The sequence below is a fragment of the Callospermophilus lateralis genome, chromosome 14, assembly GCF_048772815.1.
Source record: "Callospermophilus lateralis isolate mCalLat2 chromosome 14, mCalLat2.hap1, whole genome shotgun sequence".
Taxonomy (NCBI): Eukaryota; Metazoa; Chordata; class Mammalia; order Rodentia; family Sciuridae; genus Callospermophilus; species Callospermophilus lateralis.
The window spans coordinates 90,948,244-90,976,091 of NC_135318.1; the positions used below are offsets into that span (position 1 = coordinate 90,948,244).

The 27,848-nt window shown below is 39.6% G+C and overlaps 1 protein-coding gene across 4 annotated transcripts in view; it reads left to right on the forward strand.

Annotated features, from left to right (window-relative positions):
* The first annotated feature begins 3,923 nt into the window (after window positions 1-3,923).
* The window catches only part of Bub1 (BUB1 mitotic checkpoint serine/threonine kinase), a 49,734-nt gene continuing 25,809 nt past the window's right edge, over window positions 3,924-27,848 (forward strand). For 2 of the 4 annotated variants that reach the window (XM_076833416.2, XM_076833418.2), the window contains exons 1-15: window positions 3,924-3,949; window positions 7,936-7,995; window positions 8,099-8,237; window positions 9,492-9,688; window positions 10,589-10,632; window positions 11,235-11,335; window positions 11,983-12,035; window positions 12,126-12,310; window positions 13,501-13,652; window positions 22,449-22,681; window positions 24,074-24,153; window positions 25,398-25,526; window positions 25,620-25,730; window positions 26,480-26,576; window positions 27,479-27,560. In XM_076833416.2, the coding sequence (XP_076689531.2) occupies window positions 3,924-3,949; window positions 7,936-7,995; window positions 8,099-8,237; window positions 9,492-9,688; window positions 10,589-10,632; window positions 11,235-11,335; window positions 11,983-12,035; window positions 12,126-12,310; window positions 13,501-13,652; window positions 22,449-22,681; window positions 24,074-24,153; window positions 25,398-25,526; window positions 25,620-25,730; window positions 26,480-26,576; window positions 27,479-27,560 (1,689 nt within the window). The remainder of the gene's footprint in view (window positions 3,950-7,935; window positions 7,996-8,098; window positions 8,238-9,491; window positions 9,689-10,588; window positions 10,633-11,234; window positions 11,336-11,982; window positions 12,036-12,125; window positions 12,311-13,500; window positions 13,653-22,448; window positions 22,682-24,073; window positions 24,154-25,397; window positions 25,527-25,619; window positions 25,731-26,479; window positions 26,577-27,478; window positions 27,561-27,848) is intronic. The other 2 variants (XM_076833415.2, XM_076833417.2) reach the window with 2 other exon arrangements.

Here is a 27,848-nt window from a genome sequence, read left to right on the forward strand (position 1 = left end):
GGGGAGGAGGAAGAGGAGGAGGAGGGAGGAGGAGGAGGAGGAGGAGGAGGAGGAGGAGGAGGAGGAGGAAAAGAAGAAGAAGAAGAAGAAGAAGCAGCAGCAGCTGTTGCTGCTGCTGCTACTAGAAGCCTTAGAACCAGAGGGACCAATAATGCAACCCCAGTCCAAGGCTGAAGACATGGAAGTCCTCTGGAGATTTGCCATTCCAAGTCCACATTCAGAAGCTAAAGAATCTGGTCTAATATTTGCAGGTGATGGCAGTACCCATTCAAGAAGACTCAAATAGGTGCATGTGCAAACTTTCCACTTCTGCTTTTTGTTCCATGCGGATCTCCAGCATATTGGACAATATGGCCCACATTCAGGCAGGTCTTTCCCCTCTTGCGGATCCTTGCAACTGTCTCTGCCAACACCCTCACAGACACACCAGAAGTGTGCTTTACCAGTTCTCTAGGTATTGCTCAATCCAGTCAGGTCGACAACCAGGATTAACCTCACATCCATCCTATTCAATACATCTCTAATGAAAGTTACAGCTTTCTCTGGATCCAATAGACTGTTTCTGTCAATTCTTCTAGGCCCCCAAATGACTTTTTATTCTTTTCTCTTTTTAGTTATCAAAACCATCATTGTGTTCTCAGAACTCTACTTTCATAAAATCTGATTCCCCTCTTTACATTCCATTAGTCTCAATACCAATTTAAAATCTGAAAATTAGCTGGTCACAATAGTACATGCCTATAATTCCTGTGGCTTGGGAGGCTGAGGCAGGAAGATCACAAGTTCAAAGCTAGTCTCAGCAATTTAGAGAAGCCCTACACAACTTGGTAAGACCCTGTCTTAAAATAAAAAAATTAAAAGGGATGAGGATGTTAAGTGCCCCTGAGTTAATCCTTGGTACCAAAAAAAAAAAAAAAAAAAAAAAAAAAATCTACAAACCACTCTCTTCTGCCTATACTTCCCATTCTTCCCATTATCTCCCCAAAATCCCAGACACCACAGGGCTAATTAACCTGGGGGGACATCAAGATGAACACACTGTGAGGAGAATAATTTCCATTCTTCCTCAGAATAATGGCAGAGGGCAACTTCCCTAGGTATGGATAAAAGGAAGAGACCAAGTAAGCCAAGATGTCACTCATAGGAAAAAAATGTCAGTTTCTAATCACCACTGACAACCCTCATGTTTTATTACTATTACTTGTAGATACATTCATGAAAATTGGCATTGTGGATGAACAGATAAAGAAAATGTGGTATATATACACAATAGAATATTACTCAGCATTAAGAGAATAAAATCATGGCATTTGCAGGTAAACGGATGGAATTGGAGAATATAATGCTAAGTGAAGTTAGCCAATCCCCAAACCAAATGCCCAATGTTTTCTCTGATATAAGGATGCTGATTCATAATGGGAATGGGGGGTGAAGCATGGGAAGAATGGAGGAACTTTAGATAGGGCAAAAGGGAGGGAGAGGAAGACAGGGAGTATGGGGTTAGAAAAGACAGTGGAATGAGATGGACATCATTACCCTAAGTACATGTATGAAGACAGAATGGTGTGACTCTACTTTGTGTACAACCAGAGACATGAAAAACTGTGCTATATATGTGTACTATGAATTGAATTGCATTCTGCTGTCGTACATAACAAATTAGAATAAATAAAACACAAAAAGAGAGTCAATGTGCCTTTCATAAAGGGTAGTGTGGAAGCATATGCAGAATACCTTACCCATGCATAAGCTTAGTGTAACAGGAACTCCTGGTAGCAGAAGGAGGGCAGACAATCTCTGTGGCTTGCAGAAAACAGGTAGAGCTAACTATAACTAATCATAAGGCCCTTACAACCACAACACATGTTGTTCCAGAAAGACCTGTTACTAATGTGATCAAATATGAACTCCTTATTCTAGCACTCAAGACTTGACATCAAAATATCAAACCAGTCCCCTAAGATAGGATTTCTTACTCATTAACATGAGTCCTCAAGGGTGATCTCCCTCTAATCCAGATTTACACCTGGAATTACCTCTCCTGGACTCTCTCCTACCTATATCCAACTCCTTTTGAAGGCCCATACAAGCCCTACCTCCCGGGTGAAGACTTACATGAATGAAGGTCTCATTACCTCCCCACTTCTCTGACCTCCTCTGGCAGATACAGTCTGAATTCTCATTTGGCTCATAATATACACATACACCACTTTTAGACATTTTCTTTGTATCTTCATGTCCCAGATAAAACCACTAGTTCCTTAATTTCAAGTTCTAAGGGTTGTAATTAGGTATAAGTCTAATGGCACCTACTTCACGACAGATGGTGAATATCAGCATTTCCTGATTACTAACCGAGCCACTATCAGATGCTTGAGTTGGTAGAACGAAAAATGTCTCAGTTCTAGTGATGGTTAGTAGAAACTAGCACTTGTTTAAAGACTTCAAAGTGAGCATTCTCTGAGTAATAAACTCCGTCAATCAGACACTCGTATAGTTCCAAAGTAATGGGTCTGCTGGAAGAAATTCCAGACTCAGTACCTAGATTTCCAGAAGTTGCTATATATATATATATATATATATATATATATATATATATATATATATATAATTTTTTTTTTTTTTTAGTAATTTAATTTGAGAAGCCTAAGGGAGCCAGAACATTCACAAGACCTCTTTCTTAAAGGAAGGTAATCACATGAACAGTACTTTATATTCCACTTACATTGTCAAGTAGTCTTTGAATAACCTTGAGTGGTAGAGTGGTAAGTTATTAAAGACTAAGGGGCAGAGAAGGCTAGATTAACTTTTTTCAACTCACTCTCAATTAAGGAACATCACATATTTTCTATTTCTTCTTGGATACCTGGACACTGATCATAGGATTTTATAATACCTCGGTCTCCAGAATGCCTAGACCTAACCAAAAAAAAAACCAAAATCTGAAAACCTCCTCCCTGCATTCTGTCACCTCTCCAAAGCCCTCGTTCTCTCCTGGGCACCCAGTCTTTTACATCAGCCAAGTCCAGAGGTCTCAAGGGTCCCAAACCACCACCTTCACATGCCATGCATAATTAACGCTGCCAACCCTAAAATCACCTAAAAGCATGCATGCCCTTATGCTGCAGTTAGTAAACCAAGACCACTCAGGTTTTTCCAGTGCACAGCACTTTAGGATCCGCGAGGAGGGCTTCATTGGTTGGGTCATTTGGTGCTTTCCCGACAGCCCAGGACGCGGGATGGAAAGTCGCCCCTTCGAGGGGAGGCCTCGAGCAGGTGGGACCGCTTTTCCTGGCTCCACGTACCAGGCACAAGGACTGCAGTTTAAGCAAAGGGGACAGGGAGGCGTGGCTCTCAGGACTCCAAGGCCGCGTAGTGTTTCGTCTCACGGACCCGAAGTCCTGCGAGGTCTTCCCTCGAAAGATGTCTTCGTCGTGACATTACGAAAACCAGTTTCAACTTGGAGAGTTAGAAAGAAAGAAAGAAAAGAAAGAAAAGGAGGGAGGGAGGGAGGAAGGAAGGAAGGAAGGAAGGAAGGAAGGAAGGAAGGAAGGAAGGAAGGAAGGAAGGAAGGAAGGAAGGAAGGAAGGAAGGAAGAAAAGAAAGAAGGAAGGAAAAGAAAGAAAAAGAAAGAAACCCCTACACGGGAGCCACTCCGGCTTCCCCTGGCCGCCCAGCGACCGCACACTCTCTTCTAGCTTGAGCCGGCCGGAAGTGGGAAGGAGCCGCCGGCGCGCAGGGGGCGGGACTTGGTCTCCCGGCCACGGCCTCGGCGATTGGCCAGACCGTCTGCTGCCACAGCCAATGGCCAGGCGCTTTGCCAACGCTCGGCACCGCGACTGCGGCTGCGCGGGAGATTCAAATCGGCGGTGGTGCTAGCTTTCGTTGTCTGTGGTCCTGCAGCCGGCCCGCGTCCTCTCGCCATGGATAACCCGGAAAATGTCTTTCAGTGAGTGTCCGCCTAGTGGGGTGTGGGCGCCGCGAGCGCATGATCCTCGACTCTGGGCCCCTGAGGGGGCTGGGACAGTTAGGGCTCTGGCCCTCCGGCCCTGGGCCCTCGGCACGGACCTGCCTGCGTTCCTGGTCTGGGGCCCCAGTCGCCCCAAGGCTGCGGGCCACTTCCGAGTCACCGAGTAGAGGGTGGTCCCACTGAGACCCTGGCGACTCGAGATCTGCGGCCACCCCGACCGTTTAGGGGCATTGCGGCAGCTTGGGAGGCCCTGGAAGGTCTTGCTGTTCCTTAAGGAAACCCATCCGAGCGCTTGGGGCGCCGCTGTGGGAGGAGAATGTCCTGCCACCAAGACCCCGCCCTGCGTGTCTTAAGTCACTCATTTAAAAATTATACTACAGAGGGAGAGAATTTACAATAACTCTCTTACTCATAATCCTATTGCTCTTTTAAAAAGTCTTTAGTACACAACACTTAAATGAAAAAAGTGCCTTATTGTCGGCTCATCTATTCCGTCCCGCCAACGGTTGACAAGTTCCCATAGCCTGTGTGACTTGCCCAGCCTGTGATTAAAAAAACATTTGAAACGGTTAAATCAGATGGGGCAGAAGTAAAACGGGTTAGTTTTACCAGATATTTGGGGAATCACAAGACCGAGGTTGTCAATATACTCAAAACAAAAATCTTTTAAGACTTTTTCTTTGGAAGTCCTATTCCTCTACCCCCATTTTTAAAAGGAAATCTGTATTTCAGCCCTTATTTTGACTTTCTAAAGACTATTTTGCTCTAATGAACGGGTTGATTTATTATTAGTGTATTTAAGCCATTTTCCTGGAGAATGTGGTTGGTGTGAACATGAATTACTTTGGGCAAAGGTTATGTTTATTACACATTTTGGAGGAAAAGTTCTGGCATTATAGGGGTTTGTTCCTCTGTTATGAGGCATGATTATTATTTACAAATAATCATTTTTAAGGTTTAAAAATAGATAATATATTTGTATGGTTTTAGAAAGATTTAGAAAGTATTCACTGACAATTCCTGTACCTGTCTACTCTCACCCTATCATATGTATCCTTTGTTTATTTATTTATTAGTTTTTTCCAAGTGATTCTTCTTAGACATATACTTAACGTTATTAAAGTGTATGTATATGTATGTGTCTGTATGTGTACATTTCTTGCCTTCATCTCACATGAAATGTAGCAGAGCAACTCCATTCTTTTTTTGCCTAAGATATCCTTGGAGATTTCTATCAATACATAGCACTCTTTTTAAAAAATTTTTTAGACAACTGTTTAATATTGCATATACCATAATTGATCCAAAAATCCTCAATGACAGACACTTGGGTTGTTTACAATATCTTGCTGTTACAAACAGTGTTGTAGTTTAAAAAAAAAATGTACATAATGGCAATGGTATTTTGCATATACCCAGATGTATCAGTTTTCTAGATTCCTGAAAGTGTTTTTCCTGGATGAAGAGCAAATCCATCTGGGATATTGGTAAGATACCTACAAGCAAGATTTGAGTGTGCCTGCTTCCATTTCTTACCTGTATACTTTTGTTATGTTTAAAATTTTTGTTTGCAAAATCTATTGACTAAGTTGTATCTTATTGACAGTGAATTTCTCTTATGAGAGAGGTTTAACATCTTTTCAAGTTTAAGAGCCTTTTGTATTTCTTTGTGAAATGCTTTTTAATCCCTTTGCTCATTTAAAAAATTGGGTTTATAACTTTGCTTCTCAATTTCTAGAAGTCCTTTTGTTTTTCCAGTTTATCATTTCTCTTTTGACTTGGAAAGTTTTAAAAAATTTTGTTTATTTGACATGTAGAAGCATTTCATTACTATATAGTTGAACTTTTCTGGCTTTTTCTATCATGGCTTCTGGATTTTTAGTCTTAAGACACAATGATTTCATTTGTCTGTGGAGGTGATAGCTAGAATAAAGTATAGTTTAAGATTCTCTACTTTCTGAGGGTCCTTAATTGAGTGTGTGGAATAAATTGACAATAAATAGATTAATAAGAGGAAAGGTATACAGATTTTATCCTGTGCAAGACCCTGGGAGCATCAAAATAAAAAACAGAAGGGAAATGAGGAGTTAAGGTGGACTTAGAGAAAATCGATCTGTTTACCTTGCTATTATGAATTGATGCAAGTTTTTCTTAGAATAGTTTTTCAGAGCCATTTCTGCCTGCACTTCTCTGACTATCCATCTTGAAATATGCCAAAGAAGTATTTTGAGGTGGGTGTTCTTGTCTCTTACCAAAGTATTGCTTTAAAATCCCTTTTTCAAAAAAAAATCTAATGATTTCTCAGATAGCAAACCTAGGAGACCTTCTCATCTTGACTCATACCCAGAACACAGTCCCATCAGGAAGTCCTTTCCTCGCCCCAAGAGAGGTGCCAGATTCCCCACATGTAGTCCAACTTACTGGGTGTTTCAGTAGCTTCCTATCTGATTCTCACTTTGTTCCCATCCCTACCATCTTCACAGGGAGGAAGGAAGACTTTTAAAATGCAAATTAGAACTTCCCCAGCTTATCATACTAAAGCCACACTGGCTCACTTTTCTGTTCCAGGAAGAGGCTGGTTCCTGAAGTTCTCTCAGCCTTGACCATTTTCTCCCAAGATAGCTCTGTGGCTTTCTGGTGGTATCCCGTCAGTGCCCTCAGAGGCAGGCCTTCCCTGACCACCCTACCTGAAAATAGTAACTCTTACCCCTTCTATTTGGTTTGTTTTTTCTTCTTGGTACTTAATGTAACCTGACACTATTTAATTTCTTTTTGCTTGTTTGCCCCACTAGCACCTGAACTGCCACAAGAGTTTTGCTTTGCTTGGTTGATTTTTTTTTTTTTTTTAAGATGTGTTTGGGTATTTGGAAGTCAGGGAAACAGTTCTATGGGAATTTAGTGACTGATTCATGAAAACTGACAATCACCTTTTCTTCCTCAGGAACTTTGTGTTACATTGGGGCCCAGGAAATGAACTCTATCTGGAGTGTCCAGTTGTGGAATCTTGTCTATCCACCTGCTGGCAAGCCCTTATTGGATCTTATTCCAACTCAGTCTCCGCTGTGCTCCTGGAAAGCAAGAGAAGGGATCTGAGCAGGGTCTAGCTTATATCCCACTGTTAGGAGAAGGGGCAGCAAGTTTCCAGGCACTGACCCTCAGGGTGGTTAGCAACCCTGGGGACCAGGGACAGAAGCAGGAGACTCTGGGATAGAGCTAGGGATGAACTTTCCTCTGGAAAAATACTGACTGTTTTGAGTTTTTTGACCACCTCTGAGAGCTCTTTTAAATTTTATGTAGCTTTTAGGTTGGTATTTAAAGTTTCTTTTTTTTTTTTCTACTTTTATTATTATTATTTTTTAAATTTTTATTTATTTATTTATTTATTTTTATTGGTTGTTCAGAACATTACAAAGCTCATGATATATCATCTTTCATACATTTGATTCAAGTGAGTTATGAACTCCCATTTTTACCCCAAATACAAATTGCAGAATCACATCAGTTACACATTCACATTTTTACATAATGCCATATTAGTGACTGTTATATTCTGCTGCCTTTCCTATCCCCTACTATCCCCTCCCCCCTCCCCTCCCATCTTCCCTCTCTACCTAATCTGTTGTTGTTCAGTTCTCTCCCTTGTTTTTCCCCCCCTTTCCCCTCACAACCTCTTATATGTGATTTCATATAACGTTGAGGGTTTCCTTCCGTTTCCATGCAATTTCCCTTCTCTCTCCCTTTCCCTCCCACCACTCGCCTCAGTTTGATGTTAATCTTTTCCTCATGCTCTTCCTCCTATTTTAAGGTATATAAATCACATATATAATATATAATATAATACAATATTTAGATATATGATAAATATATAATATAAACATAATATATGATATAAATCATATATAATTAAATATTTTGCTCTTATAAATTATCCATAATTTTCATGTGCATTCTTTTATTTGTTCTAGAATGTTTGAAGCCCATATGCAGAGCTACAAAGGAAATGACCCACTTGGTGAATGGGAAAGGTTAGCATTTGGATTTGGGGGGTAGGGGCATTGTTTTTGTTTTTTCCTTTAAACCAACTATATGTTGTACTATGGAAAATTAACATTATCCATATTTTTCTAGCTATATGCAGTGGGTAGAAGAGAATTTTCCTGATAATAAAGACTACTTGATAATGCTACTAGAACATTTAATGAAGGAATTTTTAGTTACAAAGAGATACCACAATGACCCAAGATTCATCAATTATTGTTTAAAATTTGTGAGTATACTTTCATATCGATAATCAAATCTGTAATCGTGTTGAACTTTTGTTTTTTGACCTATATTTTAAGATCTTTTAGATTGTCTTTTATTTTAATTCCTTGTTTGCAGTCATAAATTTTTAAAAGTTGGATTACTAGAGATGTGTATAGCCTTGGCTCTGTATAGTGGAATCATTGATTCAGTTCTTAAATTCTCCTTTATTTCAAGTTTGCACATGTTCTAACATGGAATAGAAACCAAAAAGTAAAAGAGGGTTTGTTGGGTAGGAAACGTGATGAGCAGGAAACTCCCAGGTGTGAGGAGAGCTCCAGGGAGTAAATAGTGGGGAGCATTCTGGCTCTCAGAAACTACACTTAGTACTAAGGGGAGAATGAAGGCTCAGGCTGAAGATTGCATCTCTTCAACCTGGAAGTCAAAGGCTTGGAGATATAAAAAATCATGAGTGGAGTGGATAAGGCAAACATGAATTTGTTCACTGAATTACAGAGTACTGGTTGGAGGCAACTATGGACCTTGAGCAAGCTCAGAGCAAGACACAAGTAATACTTCATGTGATGGGTTTTTATAGACTTACTGTCTAAGGAAATAGTTTGGGTAATTTTGGGGATATTGAATGTCAAGGAAAGGAATGATCCTAACTTAGGCTTGTGACCAGAGAACCATACACACCTTCGCCTACATAGTATATCCTCAAGCCTCCACAAATACAGAAAGGTGGAGGGCTAGCTAGATTCTGGGCTGACCCAGATTAGCAGTTCTGTGTTTTATTTGTTTTGTTTTTTAATTTATTTTGGTATTTATATATTTTTAAAATTTTTAGTTGACACATAATAATTGTTCACATTTATGGGATACAGTATCCATCACCTCATATATTTATCATTTCTTTGTGTTGGGAACATTCATTCATAAATGCCAGTTTGCTCTGTCTCCTGCATGCACCCCTCTATTTTGAAATATTATTTGCCAACCATAGTTACCCTACTATGCTCTAAAACATTAGAAATTATTCTTATCCAACTGCACCCCTGTAGCTCTTAACATCTTTTTTTTTTAATATTTATTTTTTAGTTATTGGTGGACACAATGTCTTTATTTTACTTTATGTAGTGCTGAGGATGGAGCCCAGGGCCTCACACTTGCTAGGCAAGCACTTTACCTCTGAGCCACAGCCCCAGCCCAGCTCTTAACATCTTTCCTCCACCCTTGCCTCATTGTTCTTCTGTGCTTTTCTTCTGGGTTCCTGTAGGCTGAATACAACAGTGACCCACATCAGTTTTTTGAGTTTCTCTACAACCAGGGGATTGGAATTCAGTCATCTCCTCTGTACATTTCCTGGGCAGGGCATCTGGAAGCCCAGGGGGAGCTGCAGCAGGCCAGTGCTGTGTTTCGGAGAGGAATTCAAAACCAGGCTGAACCTCAAGAGCTCTTGCAACAGCAGTACAGGTAGCTTCTAAGTACAGCTCCTCCTGGCATTTCCTACTTGGAGAGGAAATGTTTGCTTTTACATTGTATTGTTATCTATTTTATGGGGAAATCTTGTGGAAAATTTGGTCGCTACAGAGTAAAGAAAAGAAACTGCTCAGAAATGTTACCGTTACCTACTTTCCATAATTATTACATTTGATCATGTTTTTTCTGTGCTGAGGACTTTTATAGGAGATTCGAAATAGCTAAATAGTTTATCCCAATTATTACTATAAGTTCTCCAAAAGATTATTTCTTATAGAATCTTAGTAGATAATCTCACCTATGAAATTAAAAGTAATTCTTCAGTATCACCTAATTTTCAGTCTTTCCCCATCATGTAAAATGATTTTGCTACCATTAGTTTGTTTGAATTAAGAGCAAAACAAGGTCTAGCATTTGGTTGTGGATCTCTTCTCTTTTTAGTATGCACTCTTGCTTGCATTACCCACCAATGTGAGGCTTAGGAATTGCATGTAATTCCACAGAGTTGATGTGTAAAATTGCTGTGAAGTGACCCGTTTGAGATGTCCTCACAGAGCATGGGCAGTAATGGATCTAGATACCTTTTGAATAAGTGGTCTAAGCTTTGTACTTTCACTTCTTTCTCCCAAATATTAATATTCATTTTGTTCCAAATGGGTAAAATAACCAAAGTAGGAGTCCAGACACTCTATTATAACATTTACAGACTTGAGGAATTTTTTTAATATATGTACATCAGATATGAAAATATTCCTAGCATTTTGTCTGACTATATTACTTCAACCTTGGTCTTTATTAACATATAGTAAGCTGTTACCTTTAATTTCTACTTTAATACAGTATATATTAGACTGTAAACTTAAAATCTATACTAATGCCTTTTCTATCATTTAGGTTATTTCAGACACGTCTCACTGAAACCGATTTGCCAGCTCAAGGTAAAATAATACTTTCTGCAATGTCAGATTGTTGGTAATTTAGTTGCTAATTTTTGCTGATTGCTTTTCCCTTTAAAAAGCAAATCCTTCTAGTATTTAATGAAAACCAAACTATACTGTCTCAGGTAATGGGGAAGACACTTTGGTAATAATACACTTTAAAGGAGACAAATCTACTTGATGATTTCACTCTATTTTGGGGATTTAAAAAACAAAATCAAAAAGAGATACTCTGAACTCCATCTGTTCTGAATTGAATCAAATGTATTTGATGGCAACTTTAGGAAACATGGCAGGGCTTTATTTCCCTTAGAAATAAATACCACATTTCAGCAATTTTCATTGACTATCCTATCCTGATTAAATAACCAGTTTTACAGTTATTTGGGGGTACTTATTGATCATTTTGATTTGGTCAGAAATTGTCTCTAAAATACTTACTTACAAAATATTTTAGTTCCATTTTCTGAGGCAGTGTGTAGTTGAATATATTTATTTCTTATGCTGCTTACTGAAAGATCAAGGGGATGTATTGTGTGATAATTTTGGTTACTATGATTTTTCTCTTATTTCTCCTTATTTTATCCTGTTTTCCCTTATAGCTAGGACCTCGAAACCTCTGCATAATGCTTCAATTTTAAACCAAATGGTACCATCAAAATCAAGTCAAGGAAAGAACTCAGCCTCTATCTCTAAGAATCAGGTAATGGTGACTATTGTAGGTTGTACAGAAATAGTATTGAACGGTCCTCCTGGCTCCTTTCTGTATCCACCTTGGCATCTCTTTTCTTTAACCTTGTCTCCTGTGACTTAACATCCATGTCAGCTGCCCGTCCCCATGTCAGCTTTCTGGGCCCGTGACCATCTAACCTAAATGTATTCTCAACTCACGAATATAACTTGTTATGGGACCTAAGGGCCCCCTCCATACAACCTCCTGTTCACTTCCTCCCCAGCAGTTTTTCTCCTACCAAGACCCTCTTCCTCCTTGTTCTGCTTCCCTCTTTCATAGGCCCAGGATCCCTACCTTGATTCATACCCAACTGGAGCCAGTTTAAAAACCCAGAGCTTCAGCTGTTGGCACACACAACCTCAGTAATACCAGAAGAAATTTTTAGTGGATTTTTTTTTAAAGGTTTACGGGCTCTTTTTGTTGCAAAAATTATACTACCAATGATGATGCAAACTAAAGCTTTAGCTATTAATTGAAATTTTACCAAGAACATGTAGAAATCTACTGGAGATTAAGAAGCCTTTCTACTCATATATTGTCATATTGATTTATGAGGTAATTTGTGTGAAGTTTTCTTTTCAGTAAGTAAATGCTTCTGTTTGTTTTCTGTATTTTAGGGTTCAGAAGTATCTGGAACAATACCTTCAGCTTGTGATAAAGAGTCAAATATGCAAGTACAATCATTGCATAGTTCTATTACTTAGTTTCCTTCCAGAATTATTTCCATACACTGTTGTAAGTGATGTGTTTTCCCCTGTAGGGAAAAAAGGGTGATCATGATTTCTAAATCAGAGTATCCTGTGCCCTCATCTTCAGCAGCCAGAGCTGATGTTCAACAGGTTGTTATGTATTGGAAGGAAAAGCTTATTCATGGAGAATCAGAATTTTCCTTTGAAGAACTGAGAGCCCAGAAATACAATCAACGAAGGAAGCATGAACAATGGGGTATTTGTCTTATAGTCTTATATTTTGAGTTGTTTTTATGTCAATTAAAATAATGAGTAATTACATTTTTGGTCAAATAATTGACTATGCTGAAAGACTTCAAAAAATGTCTCCAGCTCGTCCTGTCAGAAGCCTAGCAGTCTCTGTTAAACACCAGCGTAGCAGCTATGTTTGTTCAAGACTTGTGTTCACGTATTGACAGCCGAGCCCATGGCTAAACCAGCCCTGAGCTAGATATTCATGCCAGTGTCACCTTAGCCTTAGTGAAATAGTATTTTAAATGTTTTCAATATTATCTAATAGTATGGAGTTGAACTTCTGTATATAGTTATTCTAAAGCTGTAAGTCATTTGTACTGTGAAAGGAACTGAAGTTCAGAAGAGATTTTCCAAGTTCTGCACCTACTACAAACAAAACACGCTGAAGGAGACCCCTGATCAAAGTGTTGTCTTAGGGGTTAGGGTTAGGGTTAGTCATAGAGACTGCAGAGTAGACTGAGATTTGCTCCCTACAGGGAACAGGGTGTGCCTTAACACCAGCATTTGCACTTGGCTGTTGCTATAACCATGTGGAAGATGGACCCTTGCTCCACTTGGGACTTTTATACTCTCTGTAGTGTTGGACCATATGCACTCTGTGAGCCTTTTTTTGTTGTTGTTCATTATTTTTCATATTTGGTCAACAACAAAAAGTCAGTCAGTATTCTTGGAGGATCCATTTTGAGTTATGCCTTGATAATTTTTTCCTTCACATGCCACAGCCTGAAAGTGTCCAGCCAGAGTCTACTTTGTCTCATGAGCCAGTTTTGGGCTGTGTGACTGACAGCATGCTTGATGCCCCAACTCTTACTTTTACTTCCTAGAGAATCGTATCTTTTTAAAAAACTGAAATGATCAGTTATTTTGAAATGATTAGCACAATCCCAATTGTATTATGAGAAGCATTTAATAAGATACTGTGCTATTACCAAATAGACTTGATCATCATAAATTTTTGCAACTTATACTCTGAATTTAATAGTTACTGTGCTAAGGGCATAAAAAGATTATAAATATGGAAAAGACTAAAAAATGTTGCCATCTTAAAATAGGACTTGCCATCTTAAAATTGGACTTTTTATCCATGTGTTATGTATTCCTCTGATGAACTGAATTTAAGCTTTGCATATAAACCTTTTTTTTTTCCTTAAGTAAATGAAGACAGACATTATATGAAAAAGAAAGAAGCAAATGCTTTTGAAGAGCAGCTATTAAAGCAAAAAATGGATGAGCTTCATAAGAAGTTGCATCAAGTGGTGGAGCTGTCCCAGGAGGACCTTCCCAGTGTCCAGGAAAAGCCTAAGGTACAGACACGCTCTGACCTGGGCGTCCTGTGCCCAGTGGTGGGGATTGTTGGCTCTCTAGGCCCTGTTTTAGAGTTAATTCTAGCTAGTAACTTTCCAAAATTTAAAATTGTATGATTCAGAAAGACATTCAAATGAAGAATGAGCAAAGGAATTTAGAGAATAGAGGGCTGATGTTTCATGTATGTGTGTGTCCATGCTTATATATTCACACATTAGCACTTAGCTTCCCTTTTCTGGCTTTCATACAATGACTATAGACTTCCAATAATTTGTCATCTAGACATATTTCTGTTTGCCGTTGTCTTGTGTGGGAAGAAAAAATAGGGATGAATATTACAGCCTCATATTTTCTTGAAATTACTTATGAATGGGAGAGATTGGGAATAATTTAAGCTATATTATGTTTGCTTAATCTTCCACATTGTATATGTCTGTCTATGACATAGGATACTTTAAAGGTAAAGCTTATTTAAATGCATGTTTTTAAAATGATAGAAAATTCATGACTGCAATGATTTTTTTTTTAATATTGAATGAAAGGGGTGTTTGTGTGTGTGTGTGTGTGTGTGTATGTGTATGTGTAATATATATGTATACAAAATCTATGCCAGAACATTCACTAGATATAAGTATGTATACCCAACTATGGGGAGCCACTCTGAATGATTTGCACCTTCCATCCTGGAGCTGAGAGGCTTTGACCAGTCACTATATCTTATAGTGACCTGGACATTGTCCCGGTCCAGGAAGTTGAGGGCGTGCCTTCAGATGTAGGTGTGTTGCTCCATGGCCCCTTGGGTTGAGTTACACTCACCTGTTCCTTGTAACCCTGCCCCTTCTGGCCTTTTTTGGATGGAACTTTCTAAGAATAAGGGTCCCCCCAATAAAAGCCCACTTCCAAATGAGCTTGCTCTCTCTCGCCAGCCTCTCGTGACTTTCTCTTGCTCCCCCATTTGGGGAGCCTGAGGCCGAGAGCAGAAAAGCCGTCCTGAAGCTTGTTTAAAGGTAAAGCGTGTGTCTGTGTTTTATTTGATGTCCCTGGAAATTCACACAAGTGACCTTAATTTCGGCTGCCCACACGGGTCGGGGGAAGACTCAAACATACATGAATATCCACGAATGTTCTTATTCAGTGCTAATTGCTAAAGTTTATCTTTTTTCCAGATATATGCTATGCATGAACACACATAAATATGAACACAGTTGAATTTTCCATATAAATAAAACTTATATTCTGATTTTTCTACAAACACATCTTATAGATCTTTCAATATCACTGCACAGAGACCCAGTTTACCCGCTGCAGCATGGTCTTCTGTCATACTTACAGCAGGGCAGGTACCAACATCATACAGACTGTTACAAACATGATGCAAGATTGTTTCTCTAGAAAAGATGGAAGTACAACTGTTGCCTTTGAAGTTTGTGCACCTAAAATACTGTCCTCTAAACAATTTCATTTTACCTCATATCAATAGTATATAAAATTACTTGTTTCTCACATACATTTTGATAATGTTAGTTATCCTAAGTATTTTCAACCACCTGTTTCTTTAATTACAAGTGGTACTGGACATTTTTAATTGGCCTTTTGTCTTCTTTTTTCTTTAAATTGACCATAAAACCAGGTGTGGTGGTACACATCTAAAATCCCAGTGATTCCAGAGACAGAGACAGGAGGATCACAAGTTCAAGGCTGATCTCAGCAACTTAGGGAGACTCTGTCTCAAAATAAAAAGGGCCGGGGGTATGACTCAGTGGTTAAGCACCCATGGGTTCAATCCCTGGTACCAATCAAATAAATTGACTTTGATGGATTTGTCTATTTTTCTATTGGGTTTTTTCATTTTTAATGTTTATTTCAATTTTTATATAACTTGTGTTTTCCCTTGATAGATGTTAGCAATTGTTAAAATAATTGTCTTTTTTTTTGTTTTTATGTATTTTCTTGCTACTTATCAGTCATCTATCCCCCGATTCTGAAGAAACTTAAAATATTCATCAATCACATCCAATACATCAGATGCACTCCCATTCCCTTTTCTTGGCCAGATGTCTCCCAGAGCCTCTGAGGAGTGGTTCTTCCTGCTTCTCTCTGGGGGTATATCCCTGATTCACATGCCATTGCTTTTCCTTAAGGTCCCCATTTTAAAGGTACACAATCTCTCTTTTTAAAAAAGCGTGTGTGAGGGGTTAAGTTTTGAGATATCTTGCTTGTCTAATGGTGTTTTTGTTCTACCCTCACACTGGTTGATGATTTGACTAGAACTGTTCTAGGAAGGAAATCATTTTCCCTCAAGTCATTTTGGATTTTATGCAGTACTAGAGATTGAACCCAGGGTTACTTTACCACTGAGCTATACTCTCAGTGCATTTTCTGTTGGTTTGCTTTTGATCTTGGAACAGGGTCTGTTAAGTTGTCCAGGCTGGCCTTGACCTGACAGTCCTCTTGCCTCAGCCTCCCTTAGAGTTTTCAAAGGCATTGCCCGTTGCCTTTTGGCTTCTACCATTGGTATTGGAAAGTCCTGGATCATTCTGACTCTCGGTTTTACAAATGTAATCCCTGTTGTTCCTGGGAAGCGTGTTGTAACAAAACAAATGTGATGCGCAGCTCTGTCCCTCCATCATACTCAGTACCCTAAGGGTCTGGTCCTCCAGGTCCCTTTATGGGATTTTCCTGTGTAGAGGTGGCATGAAGATGTAGTTTCCAAAATGAATTGCCAGTTGTTCATAAATCATTTATTGACCAGCTTGGCCCCTTTATTCAAAATATCTTTATCACATACTAAGTTTTTATATTACAAAATCCATTTCTAATATTTGTTTTCGTTACTATCTCTCTTCTTTTTATTTTTTTACTCTTTTATTGATTTTATTTTTTTAAATACATGACTACAGAATGCATTACAATTCTTATTACACATATAGAGTACAATTTTTCTTATCTTTGTATATAGAGTATGTTCACGCCAATTCATGCCTTTATATATGTACCTTTTTTTGCATTACAGTTCTTATTACACATATATACCACAATTTTTCATATATGTTTATATATAAAGTATGTTGACACCCAATTCGTGTCTTCATACATGTTCTTTGGATAATGATGTCCATCATATTCCACCGCCCTTGCTAATCCCCTGCCCCCTCCCTTTCTCCAATCCCCAAAAAAACAAATGAGGAGGCTGACTTATAGTGGGGTAGGGAGGGGGAGCATGGGAGGATTTGGTGAATTCTGGATAGAGAAGAGGAGTGAGAGTATATCTTTTCTTGATCTTTCCATATTGTATATATGCTATAGCTTTCCTATTTTGCTATCTGGTAGAGAAAGTCTCTGATTATTCTTTTTAAAATATTTTCTTCAGAAATGAATATTGATCAAGCATCTCTGAAATCTGGAAAGCTCCCAAATCTGAAACTTTTTCAGTGTCATGTCCCATTCTCAGAAAGTTGTGGATTTTAAGAGCATTTCAGATTGCAAATTTTTGAATAAGGGATGCATGCTTAACTAGTCTATGAAAATATTCCCCAAATCTGAAAAATTTTGAAACCTGACACATTTCTAATTCCAAGCATTTTATATAAGCAATATGTAAGTAAACCTGTATTACAATTATTTTTTTTCTGTTCTTTTATTTATTTATTTTTTATTTTTTTATTATTAGTTGTTCAAAACATTACATAGTTCTTGACATATCATATTTCATACATTTGATTCAAGTGGGTTATGAACTCCCATTTTTACCCCGTATACAGATTGCAGAATCTCATCAGTTACACATCCACGTTTTTACATATTGCCATACTAGTGACTGTTGTATTCTGTTGCCTTTGCTATCCTCTACTATCCCCCCTCCCCTCCCCTCCCCTCCAATCTTCTCTCTCTAACCCATCTACTGTAATTCATTTCTCTCTCTTGTTTTTTTTTTTTACCCTTTCCCCTCACTTCCTCTTATATGTAATTTTGTATAACAATGAAGTTCTCCTTCCATTTCCATGCAGTTTCCTTTCTCTCTCCCTTTCCCTCCTACCTCTCATCCCTGTTTAATGTTAATCTTCTTCTCATGCTTTTCTTCCCTGCTCTGTTCTTAGTTGCTCTCCTTATATCAAAGAAGACATTTGGCATTTGTTTTTTAGGGATTGTCTAGCTTCACTTAGCATAATCTGCTCTAATGCCATCCATTTCCCTGAAAATGCCATGATTTTATCATTTTTTAGTGCAGAGTAATACTCCATTGTGTATAAATGCCACATTTTTTTAATCCATTCATCTATTGAAGGGCATCTAGGTTGATTCCACAGTCAAGCTATTGTGAATTGTGCTGCTATGAACATCAATGTAGCAGTATCCCTATAATACGCTCTTTTAAGATCTTTAGGGAATAGTCCGAGAAGGGGAATAGCTGGGTCAAATGGTGGTTCCATTCCCAGCTTTCCAAGGAATGTCCACACTCCTTTCCAAATTGGCCGCACCAATTTGCAGTCCCACCAGCAATGTACAAGTGTACCCTTTCCCCACATCCTCGCCAGTACTTGTTGTTTGACTTCCTAATGGCTGCCAATCTTACTGGAGTGAGATGGTATCTTAGGGTGGTTTTGATTTGCATTTCTCTGACTGCTAGAGATGGTGAGCATTTTTTTCATATACTTGTTGATTGATTGTATGTCCTCCTCTGAGAAGTGTCTGTTCAGGTCCTTGGCCCATTTGTTGATTGGGTTATTTGTTTTCTTATTGTTTAATTTTTTTTTAAAAGAGAGAGAGAGAGAATTTTTAATATTTATTTTTGAGTTTTCAGCGGACACAACATCTTTGTTTGTATATGGTGCTGAGAATCGAACCCGGGCCGCACGCATGCCAGGCGAGCGCGCTACCACTTGAGCCACATCCCCAGCCCCTATTGTTTAATTTTTTGGGCTCTATCTGAAGTGTGAAGAGTAAAAATTTGTTCCCAGGATGTAGGCTCCCTATTTACCTCTCTTATTGTTTCTCTTGCTGAGAAAAAACTTTTTAGTTTAAGTAAGTCCCATTTGTTGATTCTTGTTTTTAACTCTTGTGCTATGGGTTTCCTATTAAGGAATTTGGAGCCCGACCCCACAATATGTAGATTGGAGCCAACTTTTTCTTCTATCAGACACAGAGTCTCTGATTTGATATCAAGCTCCTTGATCCCTTTTGAGTTAACTTTTGTGCATGGCGAGAGAAAGGGATTCAGTTTCATTTTGTTGCATATGGATTTCCAGTTTTCCCAGCAACATTTGTTGAAGATGCTATCCTTCCTCCATTGCATGCTTTTAGCCCCTTTGTCAAATATAAGATAGTTGTAATTTTGTGGCTTGGTCTCTGTGTCCTCTATTCTGTACCATTGGTCCACCTGCCTGTTTTGGTACCAGTACCATGCTGTTTTTGTTACTATTGCTCTGTAGTATAGTTTGAAGTCTGGTATTGCTATACCGCCTGATTCACACTTCCTGCTTAGAATTGTTTTTGCTATTCTGGGTCTTTTATTTTTCCATATGAATTTCATGATTGCTTTATCTATTTCTACAAGAAATGCTGTTGGGATTTTGATTGGCATTGCATTAAACCTATAGAGAACTTTTGGTAATATCGCCATTTTGATGATGTTAGTTCTGCCTATCCATGAACAGGGTATATTTTTCCATCTTCTAAGATCTTCTACTTCTCTCTTTAGGGTTCTGTAGTTTTCATTGTATAAATCTTTTACCTCTTTTGTCAGGTTGATTCCCAAGTATTTTATTTTTTTTGAGGATATTGTGAATGGAGTGTTTTTCCTCATTTCCGTTTCAGAAGTTTTGTCACTGATAAACAGAAATGCCTTTGATTTATGCGTGTTGATTTTATATCCTGCCACTTTGCTGAATTCATTTATTAGTTCTAGTAGTTTTTTTGTAGACCCTTTTGGGTCTTCTAGGTATAGGATCATATCATCCACAAATAGTGATAATTTAAGTTCTTCTTTTCCTATTTTTATGCCTTTAATTTCTTTTGTCTGTCTAATTGCTCTGGCCAGTGTTTCGAGAACTATATTGAATAGAAGTGGTGATAGAGGGCATCCCTGTCTTGTTCCAGATTTTAGAGGAAATGCCTTCAATTTTTCTCCATTCAGAATGATGCTAGTCTGAGGTTTAGCATAGATAGCTTTTACAATGTTGAGGTAAGTTCCTGTTATCCCTAGTTTTTCTAATGTTTTGAACATAAAGGGATGCTGTACTTTGTCGAATGCTTTTTCTGCGTCTATCGAGATGATCATATGGTTCTTATCTTTAAGTCTATTGATGTGGTGAATAACATTTATTGATTTCCGTATATTGAAACATCCTTGCATCCCAGGGATGAATCCTACTTGATCATGGTGCACAATTTTTTTGATGTGTTTTTGTATCCAATTTGCCAGAATTTTATTGAGGATTTTTGCATCTAGGTTCATTAGAGATATTGGTCTATAGTTTTTTTTCTTTGAGGTATCTTTGTCTGGTTTCGGAATCAGGGTGATGTTGGCCTCATAGAATGAATTTGGAAGAGCTCCCTCTTTTTCTATTTCCTGAAATAACTTGAAAAGTATTGGTATTAATTCTTCTTTAAAGGTTTTGTAAAACTCTGCTGTATACCCATCCGGTCCTGGGCTTTTCTTAGTTGGTAGTCTTTTAATGGCTTCTTCTATTTCCTCAATTGATATTGGTCAGTTTAGGTTGTTTATAGATGCCTTCACTATCTTCTATTTTATTGGAGTATAAGGATTAAAAATAGTTTCTAATTATCTTCTATATTTCTGTAGTGTCTGTTGTGATATTGCCTTTTACATCCCGTATTCTAGTAGTGTGAGTTCTCTCCTTCTCTTCATTAGCATGGCTAAGGGTCTGTCAATCTTATTTATTTTTTCAAAGAACCAATTTTTAGTTTTGTCAATTTTTTCAATTGTTTCTTTTGTTTCAATTTCATTGATTTCAGCTCTGATTTTAATTATTTCTTGCCTTCTACTGCTTTTGCTATTGTTTTGCTCTTCTTTTTCTAGGGTTTTGAGATGAAGTGCGAGATCATTCATTTATTGGTTTTTTCTTTTTTTTTAAGGAATGAACTCCAAGCAATGAATTTTCCTCTTAGAACTGATTTCATTGTGTCCCATAGATTCTGATATGTTGCGTCTGTTGGGATAGAGGGAGTAAGAAGGAGAAAAACAAATAACAAGGAAAGAAAGAGAAAAAGAGCGGGAAAAAGAAAATAAGAGAAAAAAGAAAAGAAATAAAAGGTGGGGAGGGAGGTGGGGCATATGCAATTCCTCTATATTATATTATTCTGGTGATTCAGTTGTTAAAGACCTTTTTCATGCACAATTCTTGGTTTCACATATGTTGAGGTTGCGAGGACCAGAGAGGGAAGGGTAGAGGAGACTGGATGAATGGATGAAAAGAGAGAGAGAAGAGAAAAAAAAAATGTCTCTCAGAACTCTGTTTTGTTTTCTTCCAGTTGGTGGCATTGTCAATTCCTAGCTTGAGTCTCTGGGTTCAGGGTGGTGATGGTAGTCAATGTGAGAGGACTTGAGCTTCCACCTGTGGCCTCTCTACTCTTATTCTCTGAGATGTAAACCAGGTGCCTGATCTGCTGCAGAACCAAACTGGTAGCCACGCCCACCAGTTGATGGGTTTTAAGGGTTGGTGAGATTTTCCAAGATGAGTTCCATCAGTTTTTCTCATAAGGTGTTTGATGCGGTTGGGGGTGTTGGGGAGACCTTATGTTTGTCCAGAGCTCGGTCAGGTGACTGCACGGGCGGGCGGCTGGGTCCCTCCTCCAGTTGGGGTGGTCTGTCTACTGCGCAGGCGGGCCACTAGGCCCCTTTTCCAGGTCACGTGGTCTGCCTACTGCGCAGGCGGTGGCTGGGCCCGGGCCCCTCCTCCAGTTGGGGTGGTCTGTCTACTGCACAGGCGGGCCGCTGGGCCCCTTTTCCATGTCCCGTGGTCTGTCTGCACCGCAGGTGGGCGGCTGGGCCCCTACTCCATTTAGGGTGGTCTGTCTACCACGCATGCGGGCGGCTGTGCCCCCTCTCCGGGCCGGGTGGTCTGCTTACCGTGCAGGTGGGCGGCTGGGCCCTTACTCCAGTTGGGGTGTACAATTATTTTTGATCTGTACTAATTTAGTAGGTAAGAAAATGGTGTAGGTAGTCTTAAGTTATATTGTTTGATAACTAGTGATATTGTTTAAAACAATATTCTAGACATTTGATGTTTTTCCTAACAATTTGTAAGGATACTTTTCGGGCAAGGTATTAACCCTTCTGTCTTTTAACTTGGTAACATTAGTTCTAGTCTATGTACTTGTAAGTAGAGAAACAAAGACCTTTAGTCTAATCCTTCCCACCATGAACCCTGTTTCTGAGGCAGTTCATATACACATGTCCTATTCAGGAAGACGACGCTGCCTATCAAGGGTAGTTTAACAGAACACCATTGTGAGCTTTTGGTAACATTGATTTATTGTTTTTTTTCCTCAGTTTAATAAAGAGAAACAAGACACTTCTTAAATACTGATATGACTGCAGAGGCTGGTTATTTTTCAATGGTTAGAAGTGTGAGTGGCAGTCACAGCCGGGGCTGGAAGCAACAAAGCATTCGTTATGTTTTAGAGTGGTCTTTTTTCATTACTGTTGAAAACTTCCAGGTGTTTTAAAGCACCTGGAACAATAAGGGTCACATGCTTTGAAAGCTCTAATACCTGATAATAACATTCTGGTCTTTGTGGTTTATTTTTGTTTCTTTCTTTATCTGGCATGAAAGGTGGATTCAGCATGTGTGGGGCTAGGCACAGGTGCTCAGTGGGAACTTGGTGCTCGATGTCTTCCGTCACTCAATCAGCAAACCCCAAAGAACTTGGGCGAGAAGCCCAGAGAGGTGCCTCCTGTTGTTCCTCCTGCGGCAGATGCTGTTCCTCCTGCTTTGGTGTCCCCAGCAGTGTGCCAGAGCATAGCTCCTCCTACTCCTTTGACAGCCCAGCCAGTGACAGAGTCCAGGTAAGTCAAAGCCAGTCCTGGAGATGAGAGTGGTGTAAATGGCATCTGTCAGCTTCCTTTTTATGACCTGCAGTATCAAGAGCATTATGTAAAAGATGGGGTATCTCTATTAAAAAATGTTTTTCTTGCAGTACTGGAAATTGAACCTGAGGGTGCTTTATTGATGAGCAACATCCTCATCTCTTTTTTGGTTTTGTTGTTCCTGAGAGTATGTACTAAGCTCTGAGGCTGGCCTCAAACTTGGGCTTCTCTTGGCTCAGCCTCTTGAGTAGCTGGGATTACAGGTGTGTGCCATCATACCCAGCTAAAATGATTTACATCAATATGTTGTTGAAAAAAATTATCAAAACATCGAGCCCAAAACTTTCAAACATGTTTATTTTATACCTCTTTAGAGGGATCCATCCCTCTTCTAGATTTTAGATTTGTTTGTCTTCATACTTTTCTTCTGAATTATAAATTAAAATTTCCTGAAACTCAATTTGATCTGTATTTGAAGAATAAACACCTATAGTTGGAATTGCCTTTTGCCTCCTGGCTGTGGCCAAGGCCTGCAGGGATCATTACTCCAGGCAGTGGCTGGCATGCCCTCATACTCCTTTTGTCCTCCCACGGAGCAGTATGGGATCAATGTTTGTGACTCCATGTCACAAGCCACCTCCACACTATTGTGAAAGTTTTTTCCCCAATTTTGAGGAGTTTTCTGGGTTTCAGATATTAGAATTAATGTCACATCACTTGTTGTGTTTGTTTTTATCTTCAGTCACTTTGACTGTCTTGTAACTTGTGATTTGATACGATATTGTTTAATTAAAAGTGCTTTGTGCTTTTTACTTCACATTTTAATGACATTCCTTAAGGGAATCCTGGGCAGTATGAGGGGAGGCCCCTGCCCCTAGTGTACTTAACCACAGCTTTAATGCAAGTGGTTTGCATAGCTTTATTATCTTTGTTGGTAGCTATTGTTTTAAAATCTGGATGTTAGCCTGTGGCTGTGGGCTCATCAGAAAGGTGTTTGCTCAGCTGAAGCACATTGGTGCCTCCACCTTGTTGGGCATCAGTGCCCAGTCAGCCCCTTATGCTGTACAGCAAATGAGCCCATTGGAACTAGGAAGCCATTGTCCTGTTCTGCCACAGGGAGGGCTGGTTGTTGTGGTGCCGAGACACAGAAGTGACATGACATACTGATGTTCCATGCCTGGCCTTTATCTGTAAGAGTGTTTTCCTCAAAAAGAACTGAAGAGAAAAAACATTTCATTCATTTACACCGTGGATCTAAGCAGCTCCATCTGTGTTTCAGCAACAGGCTGTGATTGTTGACCAGCTTCTTTTACTATTATTTCTTGAGAGTTAATGAGAAACTCTCTTGTAAGGCATGTTGATTCTTGTGAGTCTCAGGGTTTTCTCTTCCAGATGTATGAATCAGAGTGCTCATGGATTCCAGCCACAAAGTAGAGCAGAGACCAAAGAAGGTGAGCTTCATGGGGGTCTCTTCATCCTGGCCTGCTGGGGCACACTCCTTGGGCTGTACTGGGGCTATGGGACAGGAAGCCTTCTGACCTTACTAAACCTAAGTATTAACAATCCTCTTCTTAGAAGCCAGGGGTTATTTCAGCCCCAGACTATTGAAAACAATGGTATCAATTGTAAATATTTTATCAGTTCAGAGTTCCTTGAAAGATTTTTTATGCAAGTTTTTCTATTAACTTTCTCAGTACATTAATCTAAAATGAGTCACATTAGTTGGGTCGAGTGAGAAAGGTGATTCAAAGTTTAACTACGAATACTGTTCTCCTGTCTGGCACCACACTGGAAGTGTGTGCATAGTTTATTAAATTACCTGGGACAGGTGGGTGTTCACTTCCCCCTGCAGGTGGCTGTGGCATTCTTTCCATTGATTATTAATGAGGGTGGGGCCCTCTGAAACAGCTGGAGACTCATTCTATTCAACTGAGACTTGGTGCCTGCTTGCTGGATGCTGGGCACCCACCATTCTACATCGTTAGAGATGTAATCTTGACAAACAATGAAAATCCCCTCAGGAATGAAAGGGCTAATATTGAAGTAAGGGGTTAGATTTCAGAGAAGGTGAACAGGGAAGATGCTGGTGAGGGTGATGCCTGCATAGAGGAATAGGGAGGGAGCTACCCATGCAGCCACCTCAGAGAACCAGTTTTCAAGCAGAGGAACTGCAGATGCAGAGCCCCCAGGCAGGACTATCCCTGGTGTTCTAAGCATAGTAAAGAGGCCAGAGCTTCAGGGCGAGCAGGGCAAAGAGGAATACACTGAAACCTGAGCAAGCAGGGCCCAGGCTGTGCGGGCCTTGTACACCACTGGCTCAAGCTGAGTGGGATGGAAAGTGGTCTAGGACTGACAGTGCGGGGGTGGGGGTTACACTCTGACCACAAGCAGACAGTACTTGAGGCATGGTGGAGTTCAGGATGCTACCTTTGACAAAACTCTAACTGGTTTGATCTCAGGCCAAACACCTGGTGTCTTTGAGCCTTCACTTTATTTTGTGTGAAACTATGATTCTTGCCTCACCTACTTCATGTATTCTTACAAAGATAAGTATGCGGGTCTGGAGTGATGATTATTGACAATTACGGTTACCACAGTAACCTGGTCTAATTGTAGTAAGTTATTGCAGTTGTGTGCCTTCTAACACGTTTTAAATGACCTGATGACTGTGCACTTGGTCCTGTTCCTTTGCCAGCATATGAAACGCACAAGGTGGCCAGCGCAAGTTCTTTCCATGCGACTCCAAACACGTCACTGGGAGTGGTTCAGGCAACACCCTCCAGAGCCCAGCCCTCACCCACGGTGCACACCAAGGAAGCACTGGGTAAAGCCTTTTGTTTGAATGCATAGCACCTTAAACTATAAAAAATTTAAACTCTTTTGCAATCTGTTGATGGATATTCTTTCTGGTTTTTAGGTTTCATCATGAATATGTTCCAGGCCCCTACACTTCCTGATGTTTCTGATGACAAAGATGAATGGCCATCTCTAGACCAAAATGAAGATGCATTTGAAGCCCAGTTTCAAAGTAATAACTTATTTGAAAGCTAATTGGTGCATAGTACTGTGGGCGGAGCCCAGGCATTGTCAGGGATTACCTAAGATGTGGCCCTGCCTTGGTCATCACAGAAAGTGCATGAAATAGAAGTGTGGCAGAGTTGGACAAGGTTTCAATGCGTGTGGTAGAGTTGGGGTTTGCTGTTTGTTGGGTTGGGTTAGGTGGGTTGGATTGCTATAACAGTGATATCTAAAGGAGGATAAAATCCCCATGGGGAGGTACATCAGGAAGAGCTGAGTAGTCCAGGAGTGATGTGAGGCCTTCTTGGTAGAAAAGTGGCCAGGTTGTGGTTGGAGGCCAGCAACTAGCCCTCTTACCTAGGGCCAGGGGATTCATGCTGGGAGCCAGAGATTGTAATAAAGATCAGTAGGATCCCTTTGGAGTTGGGAGAAGAAATTTTTCTTAAAGCAAATGAAAACTAAAACCACTGAGAGCTTTTATTGAATGACTCAGGTGATAATAGAAGTGTCATAGGAGAATGATGAGCTGTGTTCTTGATGTGTGGCAGTAATTTGGGACCTGAGGCTGCCCAGTGATCATAGTTAAATCACTTCATCCCACTACAAAGTGACTTGCCTTACTACCTAGTATTTAAAAACCGGTGCCAGTTCTTTTCTATAAGCTTCTCCCCTCTACCTCCCACTTCATTTGAAGTTTTAGCGTAAAGGGTCATGTTTTTCCTAGAACAGTCATGAAATAGTTTTTTTATTCTCTTGCAGAAAATGCAAATTCTTCTGGGGCTTGGGGAGTCAATAAAGTTGTCGCTTTGACATCTGCTTTTCCTATTTTTGAAGATGGAAACAAAGAAAATTATGGGTAAAGAAGCATCAAGTTAATATATCACTGGGGGGACACATGTCATAGTGCCACAGGATGCCTGGAGGTGCCTGCAGGACTCAAGATGGTGAGGCAGCGGGGAGGGAGTTTGGGCTGTTGGCCAGGATGGTCTGGTTCTGACCCAGCTCTGCACTGATAAGTCTTTCCACCAACAGCTGGGAGCTTGTTGCCAGTGTTCTGCAGAGCCACAGTGCTGTGCATGAGTTCCAGGAAGGCAGAGCTCCAAGTGAAAGCACAGTAGAAAAAGGAAAGCATTAGAAGTTGTCAAAGAACAGGATTCTCTGGCTTGAAATTATTTCAGAATGTAGAGGAATCAGTGCAGGTGTCCGTACTGTGCTGTTTACATTTGCAGGATTGATAAGTGGGAAAGGAGGTAGCTTACACTGGGTAACACTGCAGAGAAAATGTTTTAAGGCAGAGGCACATGATACTAGAGAGTGGAGTTAATAGTTTAAACTATGGAAAAAGAGATATCTGGGTGAATTACAAGTGTCTTGGTATGGAGGAAATTCACACCGAGGAAGAATGGAGAAACCATGACCAGCATGCAGAGAGAAGTTCCCTATCTCAGCTAGGCACTGGGAAAAGAGCTAAGGTGTTTCAAGGCATCCAAGGTATTTTATTGGCTATGCTCCTAATTGTTCTTTTGTTCCTAAAAAAAATTGTAACAATTTAAAAACTGTAACAAAAATTGCATTTTCTACCCTCTCTTTGGTAACTTTTAGTCAACTTATATTTACATAGTCAATTCACTTTTTCTGGAAGTGCAAAAGAAACCCCTTACTAAATGAGGGGAGAATCTTTCTAACATTAGATCAAGTGGTAGCATTTATTTCATCACCATATTTTACTGTTTTTAATTTTATAAATCTTTTCCTTAGGTTACCACAGCCTAAAAATAAGCCCACAGGAGCCAGGACCTTTGGAGAACGCTCTAGCAGCAGACTTCCTTCAAAACCAAATGTAAGCCAATCTCTACTTCATCTGAAACAGATCTGCCAACCGCTCCGCTTAATTTTACCAAGTGATTATGCCACTCAAATGGTATGATGTATATAAAACCAAAATATATTGTACGAAGTAGAATATTGTTATTCTACTTGTTAGAATACTTGTTATTGTTCTAATATTGCTAGACTATTGTTCGACAATTATTTGGATACCTGTGATGTGCCAAATATCTAATATGTATAGGAAATAAAAATGTATTTGATATGATCCTTGCCCTCAAAGAGCCTTCCCTCTAGTAAG